The sequence below is a fragment of the Salvia hispanica genome, chromosome 3 (genome assembly GCF_029641045.1).
Source record: "Salvia hispanica isolate PSC_SH4W2 chromosome 3, Shi_PSC_v1, whole genome shotgun sequence".
In the NCBI taxonomy this organism is placed as follows: domain Eukaryota; kingdom Viridiplantae; phylum Streptophyta; class Magnoliopsida; order Lamiales; family Lamiaceae; genus Salvia; species Salvia hispanica.
In genome coordinates, this window is record NC_142694.1 from 57370230 (window position 1) to 57390561 (window position 20332).

At 35.2% G+C, this 20332-nt stretch overlaps 1 protein-coding gene across 1 annotated transcript; it reads left to right on the top strand.

Moving 5' to 3' along the window:
- The first annotated feature begins 7944 nt into the window (after positions 1-7944).
- Positions 7945-16868, top strand: APP1 (aminopeptidase P1). Its single transcript, XM_048113762.2, has 16 exons — positions 7945-8120; positions 8251-8314; positions 8758-8897; positions 9359-9643; positions 9743-9865; positions 9953-10243; positions 10881-10967; positions 11326-11390; positions 12239-12305; positions 12979-13113; positions 13246-13326; positions 13827-13881; positions 14182-14286; positions 15758-15829; positions 15925-16049; positions 16560-16868. Exons 1-16 carry the CDS (start codon positions 8037-8039, stop codon positions 16719-16721), a joined length of 1941 nt encoding a protein of 646 aa, XP_047969719.2. The 5' UTR covers positions 7945-8036; the 3' UTR covers positions 16722-16868.
- Positions 16869-20332: the final 3464 nt, after the last annotated feature.

Below are 20332 nucleotides of genomic sequence, written 5' to 3' on the forward strand. Positions count from 1 at the left end.
TTTTTTTAAAAAAAAATTCGAAATTAATTAAAAAAAATGTTTTTAAATAAAAAAAAATATTTTCCCACTTCCCATAAAATTATATCCGTTTTCTACCAACTTTTAATTTTTTTTTCAATTTTTTTCCCCCAAAATTCACATTTTCATCTATAAATACCCACACTTCAACACAAAAAAAAATCACATTCTCATCTATTCTATCATCTACATTCTCTCATCATTTTTCTCATATTCACTCATCTAAATTCCCACCACACTACACAATGTCCGGCTCCGGCGATCACCCCTCCGGCTCCCGCGGTTGGAACCACGAATGGTTCGGCTCCGAGCCATTCTCTAGTGCGGAAATACAATTTTCGGCCCCTCCTCAAACCCAAGGTTCTCAAGTTCCGGGTGGCTACCGGCCTTACCCGGTGGATGACCAAGATGCCCCCCGGGTTCGGGAGGGAGCGGCAGCTCTGCTCGTACTCCTAATTCTATTCCTACACCTACTCCTCCTACTTGGGGTACCCGCACCCCGTACACTCTCGATGAGATGATGCAGATGTTCAAAGCCTACTTGGCAGTCTCCGAAGACCCGGATGTTGGCACGAACCAAACCGGGGAAACGTATTGGTGGCGCATCACTTGTCTTTACAATGAAACCCGGCCGGAGGGAACCATCTATCGCAATGATAGTATGGTGCGCAATTGCATCTTCAGATGCAACGAGGCAATCGGTAAGTTCAAGGGGTATTACCAAGAGGAAGAGCGCGCGGCGGGTAGCGGCAAGAGCGAGCTCGACATCATCAGTGCCGCCTTGGCGACCTACCAAAGCTTGGAGTTGAAACCGTTCAAGTACCTCAATTGTTGGCAGGAGGGGCGCCAACATCCGAAGTATAGGGGTGGCATAGTAACGGGGTCCTCCTCCAGCTCCTCCAGCAAACGGTCGAGGTCGGTAGCCCTATCCGACGGCGCCTCCGATGATGTGGCTACCTAGCTTGCCGGAACTAACTTGGGTAGCTCCGACGCTGGCCCGAGCAGTTCCCGCCGGCCGCAAGGAAGGAAGAAGGCGACGGCCAACAGCCGTCGCGCCCCGACTCCATCCGTCCCCGTTCCCGCTCCCGCTCCGTTTGTGCCACCTCCACCCTCGAAAAACTCGTTGTGGGCCCTCTTGGTTCAACTCAATACGATCGATACGTCTAACATGACTCCCGATCAACTTGTAACACATGTTGAAATGATCCGGGGTCTCAAGAGAACATTGGGGATAGAGGACTAGTCTTCCATGAGGGTATTTTTTAGTCTTTAATCATGTAATTTTTAATTTGTAGGATTTTAATTATGTATTTTTTTTATTTTCTATGATTTTAATTATGTATTTTTATTTTTTAGGATTTTAATTATGTAATTTTTATTTTTTAATGTATTTTTATAATTTAGGAATGTTTTTAGTAATTGAAGTATTTAAATTGAATAATAGAATGGTGAGACCCTTGAGCTTGTCCTTAGCTAAGAGCATGAATGTAAGTGTTGTGCTCTTAGCTAAAGACTAGGAGTAAAAGTGGGTCCGGATCCACTTCCGTACTCTTAGCTAAGAGCACGGATGAGAATGCTCTAACTGTGTTAAGAATGTCAATATTTCTTTCTGTATTTCTATTGAAAGTCCCAATTCAGTTACGATCTCATAAAACATCTTAATAGATTTAGAAGGGATTCGCTATAAGGTGGACTCAGAAATATGTACAAATTAAAAATGTTTAAATTCAAAACAAATTACATCATTCAATTGTAAGTCTACAGTCCATACCATTATTAATTTATTATTTCTATAATGGATATCTATAGAGTTTATAGATTTAATTGGCATATTTATCTGATAACGGGTTAGAGCATCCTCAATGTGGCATTCCATAGCTAATGAATGTCATATAGCTCCACACCATTTCTATCCATTTTTAAATCCATTCCCTAACTAGAGAACAACACTTTCAATTATCCATTCTATTATTGGCGTGACCCTATTATTTCATACTCCGTATCTTATTTATTACCTATATTTTTCTCAAATTTATTATCAGTTAAACATTATAATAAAAATGTCATTATATTGAACATGAATTAAAATATCAATCAAAATTACATAATTTAAATGCTAAAATTACTACTATTTATTAAAAACGTTATACTCCCTCGTCCCGACTAAGATGACACATTCCTTAGCCGGCACGAGATTTTAGGAGTTATTGGTTAATGTGTTCAATTGGAGAGAGAAAAGGTGGGTGGAAGTATTAAAATAGAGAGAGAAAGAAAGATGAATATTTTAATAGAGGTGGGAAAAAAGTGGTTGAGTGTATTAATTGGAGAGAGAAAGTTTCCAAAAAAGGAAATGTGTCATCTTAGTTGGGACAAATAAAAAAGGAAAACGTGTCATCTTAAGTGGGACGGAGGGAGTAATACATAATTTTCGTTCGTCGAAACGGCTACTTGTTGAACCAATTTTCCGCATCCGGTCCTTCGTCTTCAACTATCACGACGTGCATAATAATACACGCATAGATATGGTCGGTTAGATTGTTTACATACCACATCTAACCCGGGGCCTTGACAATGTTGAATCGTGCTTGAAGAACCCTGAATGCTCGCTAGAATCTTTCCGAGCCACATCTTATCGCTGTGTAAAAAGAATATGTTTGGGTTCTTTTTGGCATGTAGAGCGTTTTCACGAGCGTCGGCCACTTCGGATAGATACCATCTGCGAGATAGTAACCCATATTGTATTGACCATCGTTGGCCGTGAATGATATCGTCGATGATCTTGTAAAAGCTCGTTAAAGACGTCGGATGAGTTCAGCACGCTGATATCGTTGTTCGATCCAGCAAAACAAATATGCATGCCAAATCCATAGACGGTGGTCGGCAATTGCCTCTAGAATGAGCGTCGGGTGGGTGCCTTTGTGGCCGCTTAAGTATTGTCTCCTCCATGTTTGAGACAATTCTTCCATTACATCAGTGTTACCAAACATTCTGGGAAGCCATAGCATGCTTCGTGAAGAAGAACAACTTTTGGCAATCGCTGGTGGTGGGTTTCTGAAGGTATTCCGCACCAAAGGCTTCGCGAATTCCTTTGCAAAACATTTTCAAGCATTCGCCTCTAGTGGTTTCCACAACATTCAAGTACTGGTCGAACATATCCGACGTTTTCTCAGTAGCAAGTTGTCAGATGGCTGACTTACACTTTTGCAATCGTAAGACCTTGTCGACCAGTTGCATCGAGTCGTTCTTTGAAGAACTTTTCACGGACCGCCAATGTATTTAGTAGTGCATGCGGAAACGACGTCGGGGGTAATCGTCCATGAACTGTGGTTCGTCGCAAAAATAATCACAAACGAGCCTTGTGTCGGCTTCCTCCCGATCATGATGGATGTAGCGCCGGGGTCTCTGCGGCGGGTTCGTGGTGGTGATACGCTCAGATTTTGCATTTTAAGGTCTTTATTTGGTCCATTTCGAGTGTCGAAGTTACATTACAGATGCATTATTTATACATTCTGTCTATTATGGTATTTTGACGTGTTCTGTGGTAAATGTGCAAAATAGAGCTTAAAAAGATACTCCCTCCGTCCCACTTTAGGAGTCCCGATTGAGTTCGGCACGGGTTTTAAGAAATATAAAGGAAAGTTGGTGAAAAAAGATAATGGAGTGTGAGTCCTACTTTTTTATATTAGTTTTATAATAATATGTGAGTGAAAAAATGTTAGTGGAATGTGGGACCTAATACCATTTATGGAATATTCTAACTGGGACTCCTAAAGTGGGACACCCCAAAATGGTAAACCGGGACTCCTAAAGTGGGATGGTGGGAGTAGTAAATTCGAATTAGAAGTCTGGAGTATTCGAGCCAGCCAGCAGCCGCCGGAGCCCATCAATCGCTTGAGTTACAACGATCAACCTCGGAAATTGTGTCTGAAAGAAGAACACGCCCAGCGACCGTTGAGACGTGTGCAACGATCCGCTGAGAATTATGCAACGGTCCACTGAAAAATGGGCTGCTCATGATTTTACCTAATTTCCCCAAGACTTACTTAACTGGGATAAAAGATTTGTCGTATTGAGGGACACGACCTGAAAGCTAACCAGAGTATTAAAGCTATGACTAAACAAGTAGGCGTATATTTTAGATTTATACTACTAAGTAGGAAAAATATACATATCACATATCAGGGCTGACCCATGTGTTAGTGTGGAGGAGCTAAAGCCCTCAATAAAATCACTTTTTTCAAACCTTTTCCTTTTATTATGTTTAAAAATTATTCACTTTTAATGCAAATTATAATGCAAAAAATCCTTCAATTAAAGCACCCAAATACTATTTGAAACGAAATTTTGAAATCACAGCCGTTATCGGTATTTATTTTTGCATCCATCTCTATTTTTTTTTCCTCTTGAGCTAGCAAATATGGTTTTAACGCATCAAAGCCAACCAAGAATATATAGCTAATAGCCCTCTTTATACTGAAATAATGATATAGGCTCATTTTCATCGCAATGGATTTTCTCGTGTCATTCACTGGGCAACAAGACTTTCTCTATAATTCCACTGAAAAATGGGATCATTGGTCTTTTAATTTTTCATTTTCAATTTTTGCTATAAAGGTTTTGATGAATGTGAAGCTTGTGCTTTTCAGGGTTTCTACGTTCTTTTTTGTTTGTTTTGTGAATTTTGTCTTCTTCTATAAGCTCTTTCCTCTCATGCTAATACTATGAATTAATTAGAATAAGATATAAAAATATAAGAAAAAAGTGCGACTAAGAATCAAAAAGAAAAAAAAGAATATATAATTTAAATAAATTAATATATAGTTTAACAAGTTTGATCAACAAAACATAGATATTAATAAATAAGAAAAAAAAGTAGAAAAATAACAACAAAAATAATATTATATCATATAACTTTTCCTTCTACAATTTTGCCACTTACAAATATGAATATCTTAAATGGAAATGAGTAACTGAAATAAGTTCGATAAGGCCAAATGGATTAGCAGAATGCATTGCAAATCCATTAATTAAAAAATAGAAATGTCAAGCTCTCTTTTGATACACGACAGCAAAATTGCAATATTAGAGCATCTCTAATGCCGGCTAGCCAACCGGCTAGCCAAACCGTTGCAACAGGCCAACCCAAAATCGGTGAAAAAAGCGGTGTAGGCTAGCCGATCGCGTGGCGCTGGCCGATGCGCTGGCCGCCATTGTGGCGTGCCGATCGGCCAGCGCCCTATTTCGATTTTTTTTAAAAAAAAAAACCTATATAAACGCGATTTTAGTTTCATTTCATTTGCATCACTTGTTTTAACGAGTTTTCTCTCTCTCTAAATTTCTGTGTCGTAAATTTTCCCGTATCTGTGTACTTTTTTTTTAATGAAATGAATTAATTTTACCGTATCTGTATCGTAAATTTAATTTCGTAATTTAATCGTAATTTTAATTCCGTAAATGTAGTATTTTTTGAATTAATTTTATTGCGGTTGGCCTATGGCTGACCTAAATCTGATGTGGCAGATGAATTTTTAGTGCTGCCGACGTGGCAGGGAGAGAGAGTGGCTGACCTATAGCTGACTTATTTGCATTGGAGATGCTCTTATATCGATTTCTTACTTTCGCAAATCGAGAAAGTTGCACCGATTCACATATTTCTATCTAGTTATGGATCAAATTTGGATAGACCTCTAAAATCCAAATTCTTCCTTATTTCTTCTTCAAATCTAGGAAAACTTCCGCCTCAATTCTTAAAAAAAAAATAAAAAAAAAAATAAATAAACCAACACGACAACGTCGAAGTAGAGAAAAATGATTAAATACTCACTCAAAATAAATGAAAGAGAGTACATATTTTATACTTCCTCCGTCCAATTTTAGGAGTCTCGATTGACTATTTTTAGATGTCACACTTAAATTGTCTCGGTTTAATATTCCAATAAATGTTAATATGATTCACATTTTATTATAAAACTAATTCAGTATACAGTTTACAGTAGAACTCACATTCAACTATCTCTTTTCACTCATTTTTCTTCACATTTCTTAAAATTCGTGACGAACTCAAATGAGAGTCCTAAGATGGAACGGATGAAGTAGATCCTTTTTTTTTTTTACTAAAAAAAGACAATTGGTGATGGATATAGAATATGGATGCTTGGAGCTCAATTCTACTCCAAAAATGTTAGATTTTGCTTTGCTTTGCAATTTGAGATGAGAGAGAAGACTTTGCTTTGCAAATTGTTGTACTCTCTCTATCTCAATTAAATTGAGTCAAATTTTTTGGACACAGAGAATAAGAAATTGTATTGAAAATTGGGAGAAAGGAATAAAATGGAAAAGATAAAAGAGAGAATAAAGTAAGTAATTAGATATTTCATTTTTGTCAAAAAAGAAAATGACTTAACTTAGTTGAGAGTACCAAAAAAGAATACGACTCAACTTAGTTGGAACGAAGAAAATAGTTAATAGGCATCTCATGACCGATTGCTTTTTTTTTCTTAATTAATATCTCTGTAAAGATAAGTCTCAAGATTGTTGTGTACACACTATTTTTCATTTTGCCTCTAGTAAAATTGTCATTTCAAACAACTGCCAGAATAATAGTACTAGTATAGATTTCTTTTGTTACAACCATATATTGTCAGTCCAACTCACCTTTCGTCTACTAGAGTTCAAGATACTCTATTCGTTCCAGATAATTTGATCCAGTATTCCATTTCGGATCGTCCCAAATAATTAGTCTCATTTAACTTTTATAATTTTTGGTAGTGGACCTCATATTCCACTAACTTATTCCTACTTACATTTTATTATAAAACTAATACTTTAAAAGTATGACCTACATACCACAAACTTATTCAACTCACTTTCCATTAGATTTTTTAAAATCCGTGTCGAGTCAAAATGTCCCAAATTATCTGGGTAGGAGGGAGTAGATAATTAAGGCTATTCATAATCGTATTAATAATATATTAATTGTATTTAAGATAATAAAATGCAGTACTAATATGGTAATTATTAAAAATTGAGATATTTAATATGGTGGTACGTTTTATTTGCAGTAGTAATATTTATTCTTGTATAAAATTAAATGTTGGGTTGCAAACTCGTTCCAATTTGCAATGTTTTGGAAGTGGCCTGAAAAACAAATTTGTATGAGCTTTGTCCAAATGAGTTTCCATCAAACTAATGTGAAGTCCAAAATTAAAGTTGAGCATTTTTTATGAGATAAAATTAATAAATATATATTCACCGACACCAATACCCCATATTTCAAAGTTGCAGTTTTATATGGTCTTGTAACTATAAATTATCCTTTAAAATAGTGATATATTGTTAAGCAGTAACTAACTAATCGTAGTAAAAATATAATAAATAAGAAATCGAAAATTGAAAAAAAAGTTACAACTATGCGAAATATTTAATGTGATTGCATATGTATGAGTTTTTCATATCACCCCTCTTTATTTTACTTTCTAAAGTTAAGTAATGTGATTTAAAGATAGAGACAAATTAATGGGCTATGCTACAAAAATGAAATAAAATTCATTTTTATGGACTAATTAAAATAGAGAAATAATACTATTAATTGTGGTATGAATTAGCTTCACATGTGTTATTATCTCATTGCCATCGAATTGATTTGCAATCAATGCTAATTGAAATTTGCCTTTATTAATTATGGAATCGATTTATAACCGAAAAATAGAGTAAATAACTAACGTACACCTCAAATCTTAAATATTTCATTTTTTTATTTTTCATTTTTTTAATTTTCAAACTATATCAAATCCAGTGAAATTAGCACTAAGAGTGATTTGGTGGGTGTTCATCTTTAGACGAGGATATATTTATTTATTTAATTAAATAATGATTTATTGAATAAAATAATAAAGTCCAATTTAATTACGCAACTGCAGTCGATAAAATCGGTATCATCTTCCTCCCTTTCTCCTCCGATTCATTTTTCTCTACACAGTCAGACTAAGAGTCCTCAAAAAGCAAAATTTATCCAGAAAATGGCGGCTGCTCTCCGCGCTCTCATGCTCTCTCACTCCCCTCCACTTGACGCTTTGGTCGTTCCTTCCGAAGATTATCACCAGGTCGAACACACTTCTACGTTCTGATTTGGTTATTGATTCATGTATCTCTCTGTTTATCATGCGCAATTAACTGGATGATCAATTTTCCGCTGATGCGATTTCGACGTTGACCGTATAACATGATTGGCAGAGCGAATACGTATCCGCGAGGGACAAACGGCGCGAATTCGTGTCTGGTTTCACCGGAAGCGCTGGTATGACACTGTTTTGGATATGTTCTTATCGGTTATTGCCTCCTTGAGACTTGAGTTTTCCTCAATTTGAAATACATAGTTCTGTTTTCAATTTGGATTTCTTCATTTTCTGGTCTACCTTGTGCATTTGGTTTGATGAGGATGATTCTTCATACCTGATTATTAAACTGATTGTTATTGTTTTTCACCAAATACAACACAACCTTTTAATCCGCTGTGATTGTTCTCAATTTCCGTCAATTATGTGTACAAGTACTTTCTTGGATTTGAACTAAGTACTGATCAGGATCGATTTGGTATTTTAGAACATTGCTGTTTTAGGTAAGAATATCGGCAGATTGTACTATTATTTTGTGCCATAATTAGTAGCACATGCCAGTTGTGTATTTATTTGCATATTATTATTGTTTGTTTGGTTCTAACAAAGTACTACATGTGTACAGGATTGGCACTTATAACAGCAAATGAGGCTTTACTTTGGACAGATGGAAGGTATTTTTTGCAGGCAGAGCAGGAGCTTACAAATGAGTGGAAGCTCATGCGTTCAGGAGAAGACCCAGCTGTTGATGTCTGGATGGCTGATGTGAGACTCTGTGTGATTTGTTGATTTGATAAATTTGTTTTAGTATGATATCCATGTTTGATGTGAGAGTTGAAATCACATTCCTATATGACTCCCATCAAGCAAGCACATTTTGTAGCACAATAATCTGAATGATCTTATCTTAACCATTTTGTAATACATAAAAGGAAGAATATCTATGCTTCAAAACTCATCTTCAGAACTGCCAGTCCACAACAGGAGGGCATTGGGAAGTATTTTCCCAATCATCACGAAATATATGGACACTGCATTTTTGGCCATTTTACTGAATATGTAATGTTTTGTTTTGTTTTTCTTTTTAATTGGTAATAGATCATTATACTAATTGACTATTTTCCCGTTAATTATGTGACGGATACTATTTTGCATTTTCTGCTCCTTTTTTGTTTGTTTGTCATCCTCATTGATCCAAATAACTGAACCTTGATATGCTGTACTAGAATCTGCCAACTGATGCTGCTATTGGTATTGATCCTTGGTGCATATCGGTTGATACTGCACATAAGTGGGAGCGTGCTTTTGCTAAGAAGCAACAAAAATTGATCCAGACGACTACTAACTTGGTAGATGAAGTTTGGACTAGTCGACCCCCAGCCGAGGCAAATCCTGTTGTTGTGCACCCAATTAAGTTTTCTGGTTGTTCTGTTGAAGATAAGCTGAAGCAGTTGAGGGAAGAGCTTCTGCAAGAAAAAGCCCGTGCTATTGTACTTTCTGCATTGGATGAGGCAAGCTCATGCAGTTTGGCCATATTGGGTGTTCGGCATTTACTTTTATTCTATGTACTGTTAGAATCACATGTTTCTAATTTTTCTGTAATTATGTAGGTAGCATGGCTGTTCAATGTTCGTGGGTCTGATGTTTCCTATTCTCCTGTTGTTCATGCATTTGCTATAGTCACATCAACTGCAGCTTTTTTTTACGTTGACAAACGAAAGGTGTCTTCTGAGGTTAGAATGCATACAGTTCGAGTAATACTTCGTCCCCTTCATATTTAGTTATCTTGGCCTCAAGTTCTTGAGAAATGTCATCTGCAGGTGGGGTCTTATTTGGAGAAAAATGGTATTGAGTTGCGTGATTACAGTGAAGTGAGCTCCGATGCAGTGTTACTTGCATCTGACCAGCTTACGTCTGCCAAGAAAGCTAAAGAAATGGTAAGTGATGCCACAGAGACAGCATCTGGTGGTATCAATAATTCTGCAGAAGAGAAAAGCAATGACCTCATATGGGTTGATCCTGGGACGTGTTGCTTTGCTTTGTATTCAAAACTGAACCAGGATAAGGTTTTCCTGCAATCCTCTCCTTTGGCCCTTGCGAAATCCCTTAAGGTATTTTGTCTCTCTGAGATACACAAGCTTTTATTACCTTCCAGTAATTTTCTCATTAGTACCAGGTATGCGGTATGCTGTGTTATCTTTTCTACAGAATGCATGTAATATCTTTAGCTCCATTGTTCACTGTTCATCATACTTTCGTCTCCCAGAGTCATTTCTAAAGAATTAACTATCCATGTGTATAAGCTGATTATTATATGTTCACAATTTGAGATACTTGCAATTAATAGTTGAATGATTGTCACCAACCATCATTCGGCTGTTCAGTTCACAATTATAAATTTAAACGATGGGATATGCAATGTTAATGCAGATTTTAGATATCTACTTTCCCAGTTACTCAGTTGTTCTCCCTGCTATTTTATTTTTCTTGGAATAGCATTTTACCTCATTTGACCTATTTTTGCTCATAGGTTAGTGGTAGTTAACAATCCTTTAGAGCTTGAGGTTTAGTTGTGCGAAGAAATTATTCTTTATATTCCATGCACCCTATTAAGTTTCTGAAAGTCTGAACTTTTTATTGTGTGTAAAATTATGTGAGAAAAACATTATCTGTCTTCATTTACTTACCGAATTGTTGTATGAAGCTTTGTCCCCATGAATCTACTTATTGGAATTCTTATTCATGCAGAATCCTGTTGAGATACAAGGACTGAAGAATGCACATATACGTGATGGGGCAGCTGTGGTACAATATCTTATTTGGCTGGATAAACAGGTACAAAAATTACTACGTGAAACTGGATATCAAGACTATTTCATTTCTTTCTGGATTCATTCTACTTTTTAGTTTCACTTTAGCTAAACGCCCTCCAATTGTCTAGTTTCAAAATTGGGAATGATAATAGAATCTTTATATGGTTACTAGCCCTTGATAAAATCTTTCCTGAAGCTCTTTATCTAGATGATATTTGTTTAAGCAGACTCTGGTAATCTTTATTGTGTTCTCAGTTGTGTCAGAAATCAGAATCACTTCTTTGAATATGTATCTCCTTTATTCAATTAATGGATTGGAATATATCTTTAAGAATTATGTTTTGACAGGCAACATCAGTTTTACTTTCCTTTACACTTAGATGCAGGAAATTTATGGAGCATCCGGTTACTTTATTGACAGCGAGGTCAACGATAAGGTTCAACTGTAAGTTTTATCCGTACTGTTTATTTCCCTATTGAATATAAAAAATGGATTTTTCACATGTATTTGCACCTTTGCATATCTCACATGGTAAATGATATGGTCTTCCTCTTCTGATATACTATACTGTTGAAATTGTTTCCCTCAAGTCATCTCTCTAGTAATAAGTGTTATTCTAGGTACTTTTTCTCAAACCTTATTTGAGTCTAAAAAATTGGCTGAGTGTCACGAAATTCACCTATGGAAACTCTCAGTGACTGACCTTTTAATGCCCAATATTCAATAATCATGAAGCTGGTAATCTTAACTTGAACTATGATAGGAGCATAGGAGTGTATAACTAAACTGAAAAGAATCCCAGCACATTTTAAGCCCAAGCTAGAGCTTGAGTGGAATAAACTAGCTGTAGTACTACCTTTAGCTGTATGTGGTGAGCTCAAGATGGAGTTATGCTCCACACAGCTTGGTAATGTTCATCTATAGAAAGCCTTCTTGTTTAGAAGGCAACAAAGAGGAATAATATGAGAAGATTAAATTATCATGTATCATACACAATAAAATGTTCATCTATAGAAAGCCTTCTTGTTCTCGGTGTTTATTTTCTACATTCCTAAGTAATACCATCTTTTTTCCGCATACGTCTATAAAAAAACATGAAATATCTGATCAAAAGTTATCTTTATTGCAAAATTTGTTGCATTCTTAGCAGAATATAACTGAATTATGAGAGTTTCGTCTCAGGTTCAGGATCTACTAACTTTTTCTTGGAATATATACATTTAGAACTGCATAGACACTAACTTTTCATCATAATAACTATTCTTTTGAATTATGTTATTATCTTGATGAAGGAGGACAACAAAACTCACTGAGGTGTCTGTAAGTGATAAACTCGAGGAATTCCGTGCATCTAAAGAGGTATGATTAACTATCTTTTAAGAAGGCATGATTAATGAATCTTTCAGTATAATTTCTTTGCTCAAAAAAATAGAAACTTTTGAAATGACACAGGTTTTAATGCACAATTGGTAAAGTAAGAAAAAATAATTAGTAAAGTAAGAGAAATGAAGAGAAAAATGGATAAAGTAAGAGAGAGGAAGAAAAAAAGTAATGGAAGTGGTCTTAGTGGATTGTGGAGTCCACATCCTATAATAGAAAGTTTAGAATGTTTCTGTTTTCAAGGGACTGTCCAAAATGGAAATAGTTTCTATTTTTAAGGGACGGAGGTAGTATAATATTGTGTATACTTTACATATATTCTAGAAATATAGTCAGGATAAAAAAGTGAAAAGTCGAAAGGCGTGGGCTTCGAGTCCCACTAGTAAGTTGTTTGAATACAAGAAAAATAGATGAAGAAGAGATGGATAAAGCGGGAGTAATATCTAGATACAGTATCTTGTACAAACAAAGATATGGATCCAAAATATGTAGATGGGATTTTAGTCACATAAATCATAATAAATATACTACTATACTTATTTGCAAAAGTCGTCAAAAACTGATTAGTTATCCTGATACCAATTTTAATAGTTTCTACAAGTTGAGAATCTGAATAACTTTCCTCAGTAACTGCATTTGATTTAATTGACAGCATTTTAGGGGGCTGAGTTTTCCAACTATCTCATCAGTTGGCCCAAATGGTGCAATCATCCATTATAATCCAGAGCCGGAAACATGTGCCGAACTAGACCCCAATCAGATGTACCTTTGTGATTCAGGAGCACAGGTGCATTACCTGCCTTCTCAGTTTCTAATGCTTTTCTTTTAGTCCTTTCTACATCTTTATTTACTAACACTTATCTCTGATTCTCCTCTTTTTTGATACATATACTAATATCGATCTTATTCGTATTTAAAGTATCTAGATGGAACAACTGACATTACCCGGACTGTCCATTTTGGAAAACCTACTTCACATGAGAAAGCCTGTTATACCGCGGTATGCAGTGTGCTCCTTCATAAACCCTCATGTACTTTAAGAACAAATTAGTTTGGATTTCCTGGTGTTCACATGTTTGTGGTGGATTGAGGTAATAATATTCCTTGTAGAATGCAGACTAAATATGTACTGCCTCTCTGTTCAGTACTTTGTGACGAAATTGAGTGATTGGTGAATCATAGGTGTTAAGCAAGCAAGTTAAGTTTGAGCAATATTTTTAGGGAACTAAAATTATCTGCATGAAGTTAATCATATATGAGTAGAGGTACAACTGTACTCACTTAGAAATTCATAAGTCTATATAATTGGGAATCCTAGAATACTATGTGTTCTTAAAAATAAGAGAAGAAAAGGTTCACAATGTTTTGTCATTCGTATTGGAAAACCCACAACCGATGATAGCTTTAGCTCAGTTTTTAATGAATTACACATACAGAAATTTTGCTATTATATTGAACAATACTATTTTGAATTCTCTTTTTGCTCTTTAATAATTGTAGGTTCTTAAGGGACACATTGGCCTGGGAAATGCTCGATTTCCAAGCGGAACCACTGGTAAATATTGTATTCATTTGCTATACATTTTTGTTGTTTATCTTGTTTTGAATAATACCTGTGAGCTTCACGATGTTTGGAAAGGACTAGGATAGTTACTTATGGACTGTTATGAGATACAAATTCAATATTTGAGTTGCTTTTGGCTTTGGTGAAATTATGACAAGAACTCAGGATGTTTGGATTGGACTATGATTCTTGATTTTGATCTGTTATGAGATACAAATTCAATCTTTGAGTTGCTTTTGGCTTTGGTGAAATTATGACAAGAACTCTTTATGTTGCTGTTATTTTTTCCAGGTCATGTACTTGATGTTCTTGCACGTGTTCCTTTGTGGAAGTATGGTCTTGACTACAGGCATGGCACTGGTCATGGGATAGGCTCTTACCTGAATGTTCATGAAGGTACGTTCAAGAATCTGTATCATGTCCCATTTAATAGAGATACTAAATTCTCTCTAAAGCCTGCATCTTTATGACTTTCTCAAAATGGACGCACACATAGCAAATGTGCAGTTGTAATCTTGTAGATAGAATTTTCATCATCTAAAAATCAACAAGCGTATAATGACGATATTTCTTCTTTCGAATAAAACATGGGTCTTTGGAAGATGTATTAGTCTTATAACTAGTGTACATTTAATCAGTTATGCACAGTCCCACTAAAGATCCATAACTTTGTATCATTGAGATATTATGGAGTAATATACAGTACTTATAAAGCCTACCTAAAATTATATGAGTACACTTCCTGGAATTTTTACAAAACTGGTTAATCGTCAGTAATATAGTTACTAGATGACTCATTGTTCATAAGTGTTCATGGAGCAAACTTTTTATCATATTAAATAACTATGTTTTCAAAATATAATACTCCCTCTATTCCCCAAAAGTATAGGAAAATTACTATATTTGGTGTCACCCAAAAGTAGAGCACTTTCATTTAAGAATATGACACCACACTTAACTTTATATTTCAATGTTCCAAATACCTCTTATTACCAAAAGAACCACAGTTTTTCTACATAGTAGGACTCTTAGGTCCTTTTTGGTATGATGGAATGGCATGAGGGTGGAATGGAATGAACATATAATTGAAATGATAAGTCTTTTGCATTTCCATTCCATTCCATCACAAGAGCATTCCATTCCATTCCATTCCATTATACCAAGTAAAGGAATGAATGAAAGTAGGATTCACCATTCCATTCCCTCATCCGTTCCATCATACCAAGAAGGGTCTAAATAATACTCTCTATCCATTCAAACCACATCTACCAACCATTTTTCGTATGACCTGTGCAAATCAAATGTGCTGTACTTTTGGGGGATGGAGTGAGTAACATATTATGACGGATGGTTTGGTTATAAGATAATTTGATTCAGTTTCTTCATTTTATTACTACTAATTATACTTATTCTATCTATTTTAGTACTTCTAATATCCTTCTTAGGTATTAATCATTCTTTTATCTCACATCATCATTCTGTTCAACTATAACTACTCTTGCGTATCGACCGCTTATATGTCTCATACCTTAAGGTGTGCAAATAAATGCATTTTGTAATGTGATGATATCGGACTAATCGTATGACAACTCTGGAAATGTTCCACCCGGTTTTGTTAACAATGTAGATAAAGAAACTCTCAGACTTTTCTGTTGTTACTTTACAAACCTAGCTGTACTTTATTTTTCAATATTCACGAGCCTGATGCATTTTTCAAAGAACTTGATGTAATTTAAAACATTCCTATATATCTGCGTACATTGTGCAATTAACTAAAATACAGTTGTGCATCAATTGGTATTAGAAGTACTAAAATAAAGATTCGATTATATCTTGTAACCTAATTCACCAATTTTTCTTTATGTAGGACCTCATCAAATCAGTTTCAGGCCACCTGCTCGGCATGTGCCATTACAATCTTCAATGACTGTGACAGATGGTATTTTCTCGATAACTAGCTTTATCAATTTTTCTAAAAATGTCTGGATCTAAAAAAGTCATTTTCTTTTGTTAAATTTTAACTTGGTTTTGCAGAACCCGGTTATTATGAGGATGGAAACTTTGGCATAAGGTTGGAGAACGTTCTTCTAGTAAAAGAAGCAGATACAAAATTCAATTTTGGTGACAAGGGTTACTTGTCTTTTGAGCATATTACATGGGTGAGTTTCCATCTACATATACCAGATAAATTTCGATGCATCTGAACTCTGTTTAAACTCATGAAAGCTAGGAATGTGGTCAATGTAGTGCTAAGAGAGGTTTGTCAATACACCAATTAGAAGTTACAGTTTGTTGATTGAAGAAAAACGTGGTGATAGACTAAATCTATGTCTTTATGCGGAGATACTATAAGAAAATAAACACACAACAATCGTGTAGCCTACCTCGACTATAGCAAGTCCATCCTAGTCCCAATATTTAGCACATAATCCTTGTTTGCCTCCTCTAGTTTGCCTATTTCATTCTAAAGCAACTTCGCTCATAGTAGAGAGAAGATTTAATTTTCTAAAATTGTTTTAGGATGTGTGTCCCAATTGACAAAAAGTTAAGAAGGAAGTGAATTGAGTTAGGCTCTAGGGGGATCCTGCTTAAAGTTGTTAATGTAAATTCTTTGCCGAATCTTGTGTTCCTGGTTGGCTATACTGACAAATGATACCTTATTGGATCAGGCACCATATCAAACGAAGTTGATCGATACAAGCCTCCTCGTGCCTGAAGAAGTCGAATGGCTGAACAGCTACCACATTAGATGCAGGGAAATCCTTGCTCCACATTTGAATACTCCTGAGATGAAATGGCTGGAGAAAGCTACTGAACCGATCAGTGCTTGAGTTGAGATCGTTTCAATATTTATTCTTAGCATTAGAATATTGGAACGATGTAGTTTCTTTTTTCAGAAGTTATAAATTGTGATTGTTGACTCTACAAAGGCCATGGATGGTTTCATATTTGATTCTGGACCCGATTTTGATTTCGAATTCGAATTCTCAAACTGATATGTTTAGAGGTGAGTTTGGAACTGAATAGAAAAAGTAATACTTATTGGCAATTTGTTTGAAAAAGGTGGGATGCAAGTAACAAAATAGTAGAGGCGGGTTTGGAGAGCAAAGTCGTTGAGGATTATAGGCAAGGGGTGCATTAATGTCCTTACACCCTTTTAGTATCACAAAATAATGCGTAGCAATTTTTAAACTGTTTTGAGATTAGTGGAATTAATTTGAGCGACGATTTCACAATCCAATCTCTCTCCTCTCTCTCCGTCAATTTCAACCCTCATTCATTCTCTCTTCCCCCCAATTCATTCTCTCTACCCCCAACCCTAGGCCCGCCAAATCTAGCCGCGAAGTCGAAATCATGCCTGTTTTTCACCGTCAACAAGATGAATATTGTACTTTATTCCATCGTACGACAACTTTTCATCATTAGAAGACTGATTTCAGTGATTTCAACGTCGGGGAACAACAAACTCACAATTTGTAGGTATTCATAAATTGTTTGGTTTTTGCAAATGGTTTTCTGTTCATTACTGATTGTTTTGGTTTTTGGTTAATATCAATTCCAATTGTTTGTGTTTCTGTTCATCATTGATATTTTAGTTTTATGTTAATTATAGATTCCAATTTTCTGGGTTTGAGTTCCATATGGCTATTGTTTCTATTCATTAGACTGAATCGTTTGTGCTTCGTCTCCCTCATTGTCAAAATTGATTCTTGATAGTGTAAATTTAGTCATTTTGCAGTGAGTAATTGTGTATTTGTGCTTAATACGGAAAATGCTGAAGAAAGAACGCCCTTCCAATATCCAAGCAAGTCGAAAGACATGTGGGTGAATTATATGTTACAACACATTTTTATACATTATTGAAACTAATGTGTACATTACCAGGTTTGCTACATTATCTTGTGGTATAGTATGATCTGTGTTGCATTATCTGCTTAATATGATCTTCTGCACTGATGGGCTACACTAATTATGTGTTATGGTATGATTTGTTACAATTTTAAATGTTTAGAGTTACTATATATGCTTCATAAAAATACTTGCTTACAGTAGACTGTGATACATTATTTAGGCATATGTTTATATTATTATATACTAATTTGTTATATTATTGTTTTTTTTTGTTTGCTTTATTACATTAATATGTTTATTGAGTTACATTGTATGCTTCTTAAGGGTTTTGTATTTGCTTATAATATGTTTTGATATATTATTTAAGCATATATTAATTTACATTATTTGAAACTATTGTTCAACATTATTGTGTGTTAAACTATGGTATGTTACAGCCTGAAGAAATGTTTGTTTGCTTACATTAGGCTGTGATACATTATTTAGGTAAATGTTTACATTATTTTGACTATGGTATATTACCAACACTTTCCTGTAATTTATGTTTTTACTTTTGTTATTTTGGTTTCATACAAAAATTGATGTACGAATAAGGTTTGTTAATGTATAAATTCCACACATTAATGTAAGGAAATGACTGAATAATGGAGTAGAACATGATGTACAGATATAGCAACCAAACGTATATGACTTTTTTAGTAATGTACGAAAGTAGTATTTTAATGTCATACACCACTTAGTTTTCTATAAATTTTATTGAACTCATACTCTTTGGGTTTAGCAATCCATAGGGCTAGGTTGTAGTACCCACTGATTAATGAAAATTTCATCAATGGCAGGGTGATGAATCTGTTCCCCTAGGGTTTAACAATCCATTTGGCTAGGGCACATGAACAACACTTTTCTGTAATTTATGTTTTTATTTTTCTATTTTTGGTTTCATACAGATATTGATGTACGGATACGGTATTTTAATGTATAAATCTCACACATTAATGTAAGGAACTGACTAAATAATGTAATAGAACATGATGTAGATATATTGCTTCATCATGTAACAGTGAAAGATATTATGAAGTCTGATAAGACTCGTTTCATGCATTGGTTTTGGGTTAAAATTCTGTGTATTTGGGGCGCTGATCTATATTTCTGAGTTCAGGTGCGTAATAAATCTGTCGGACCAAGGAGTTGTTGTTACCTGACATGGCAGATGCAAAAGAGATGGAATTGAAGTGAAATTCAGATGTCGTCGTCCAGACCTGGGAGAATTAGAAGTTGGCGACAGGAGCAGAAAGAAGCAGAGAGCAGATATTTTGGAGCATCTTATTCAAGGGCACAAGCGTCAAATCACAAAGTCTTATTTTAGAGCATCTTATTTTAGAGCATATTATTTTTGTCATGATGTTGTTATTTTTTACATTTAATGGATGTTAATGCATGTTTAAATGTATAAGTTAACTTAACAAAGTCTAAGTCTTTGTTTTAGTAGACCGGTTGTGGGCGGCGTCCACTTTAAGGTAACACGGCCAGTTCTAAACAAAGAAAAAGAAGAATTTCACGACCTAGATGGAATTAGACTATCCATCATTAAATGTTGCAATGGCAGTCCGCATATTTCTAAGCCTTACTGAAATAAGATGACATTGGTGTGGTACAACACTGAACGGATCTAACAACAAGACTTGTCCTTGAGCTATTTACTGAAATGCGTCTTGATAAATATTTGTTTCTTAATCAATGTAGGTAGCATTGAGCATACGGTATTGATTATGCATTACTTTGACTTATCAAATGGTGCGGGTTTTTCGTAACCCAATAATCCTGATATATTGGGTAGTGGTGATTAATATCTAGTGGTGCTAGGATTGCTATTATATTGAATCGTGCGCGAGGTGAGTCTCGTTTGATAATGCCCTCAAGAGAAGTGCGACACAAGGCTTTATTATTCGGAACCCAGCTAGTTGGAGTTTGATTACTCTATGAATAATAAATAAGCGTTTCATGTTAAGTCCACTCTTGGAATTAATAAGAAATTAATTAATTAAGTCCATAGCAGACATTAATTAATTAATGCACATTTTAATCTTAAGCACGGGAAATGAAAGATAAAACAGAAACCCGGATTACTTATAATTTCGGATTTGGATGAGGAGAGTTCAATATTACTTCTGTAGTGGCTGCTCGTAATATTACAATTAAGCTTATATTAAATTGTGGGTTCAATTTAATTAGTAAAAAGTAAATTGAATGAGCGCATATCCAAAATCTTCCATAGACCCCTGTCTGGGCCCAAAAGGAACTTAATATAAATAAGAGAATAAATGAGACAGAAAAATCACAATTTTTATTATTAAAATTTTCGAAAATTTTGCCCCCCTCATATTGAGCTGGTCGAATTTCCTTCTCCTCTGTGAGTAGTTTTTCTGTCTCTTCTATTTAAGTCATAGTATTCCGGTGAGATCAGCCCACACTGACATTGGAGTACAGTTCGGGAACCAGAGAGAAGATCCGTGGTCTAGTATTCAAAGCATCACGTGGAGAAGTCGCTAGCCATCATCAATTCTTTGGAGAATTAATAAGGTATTATTTC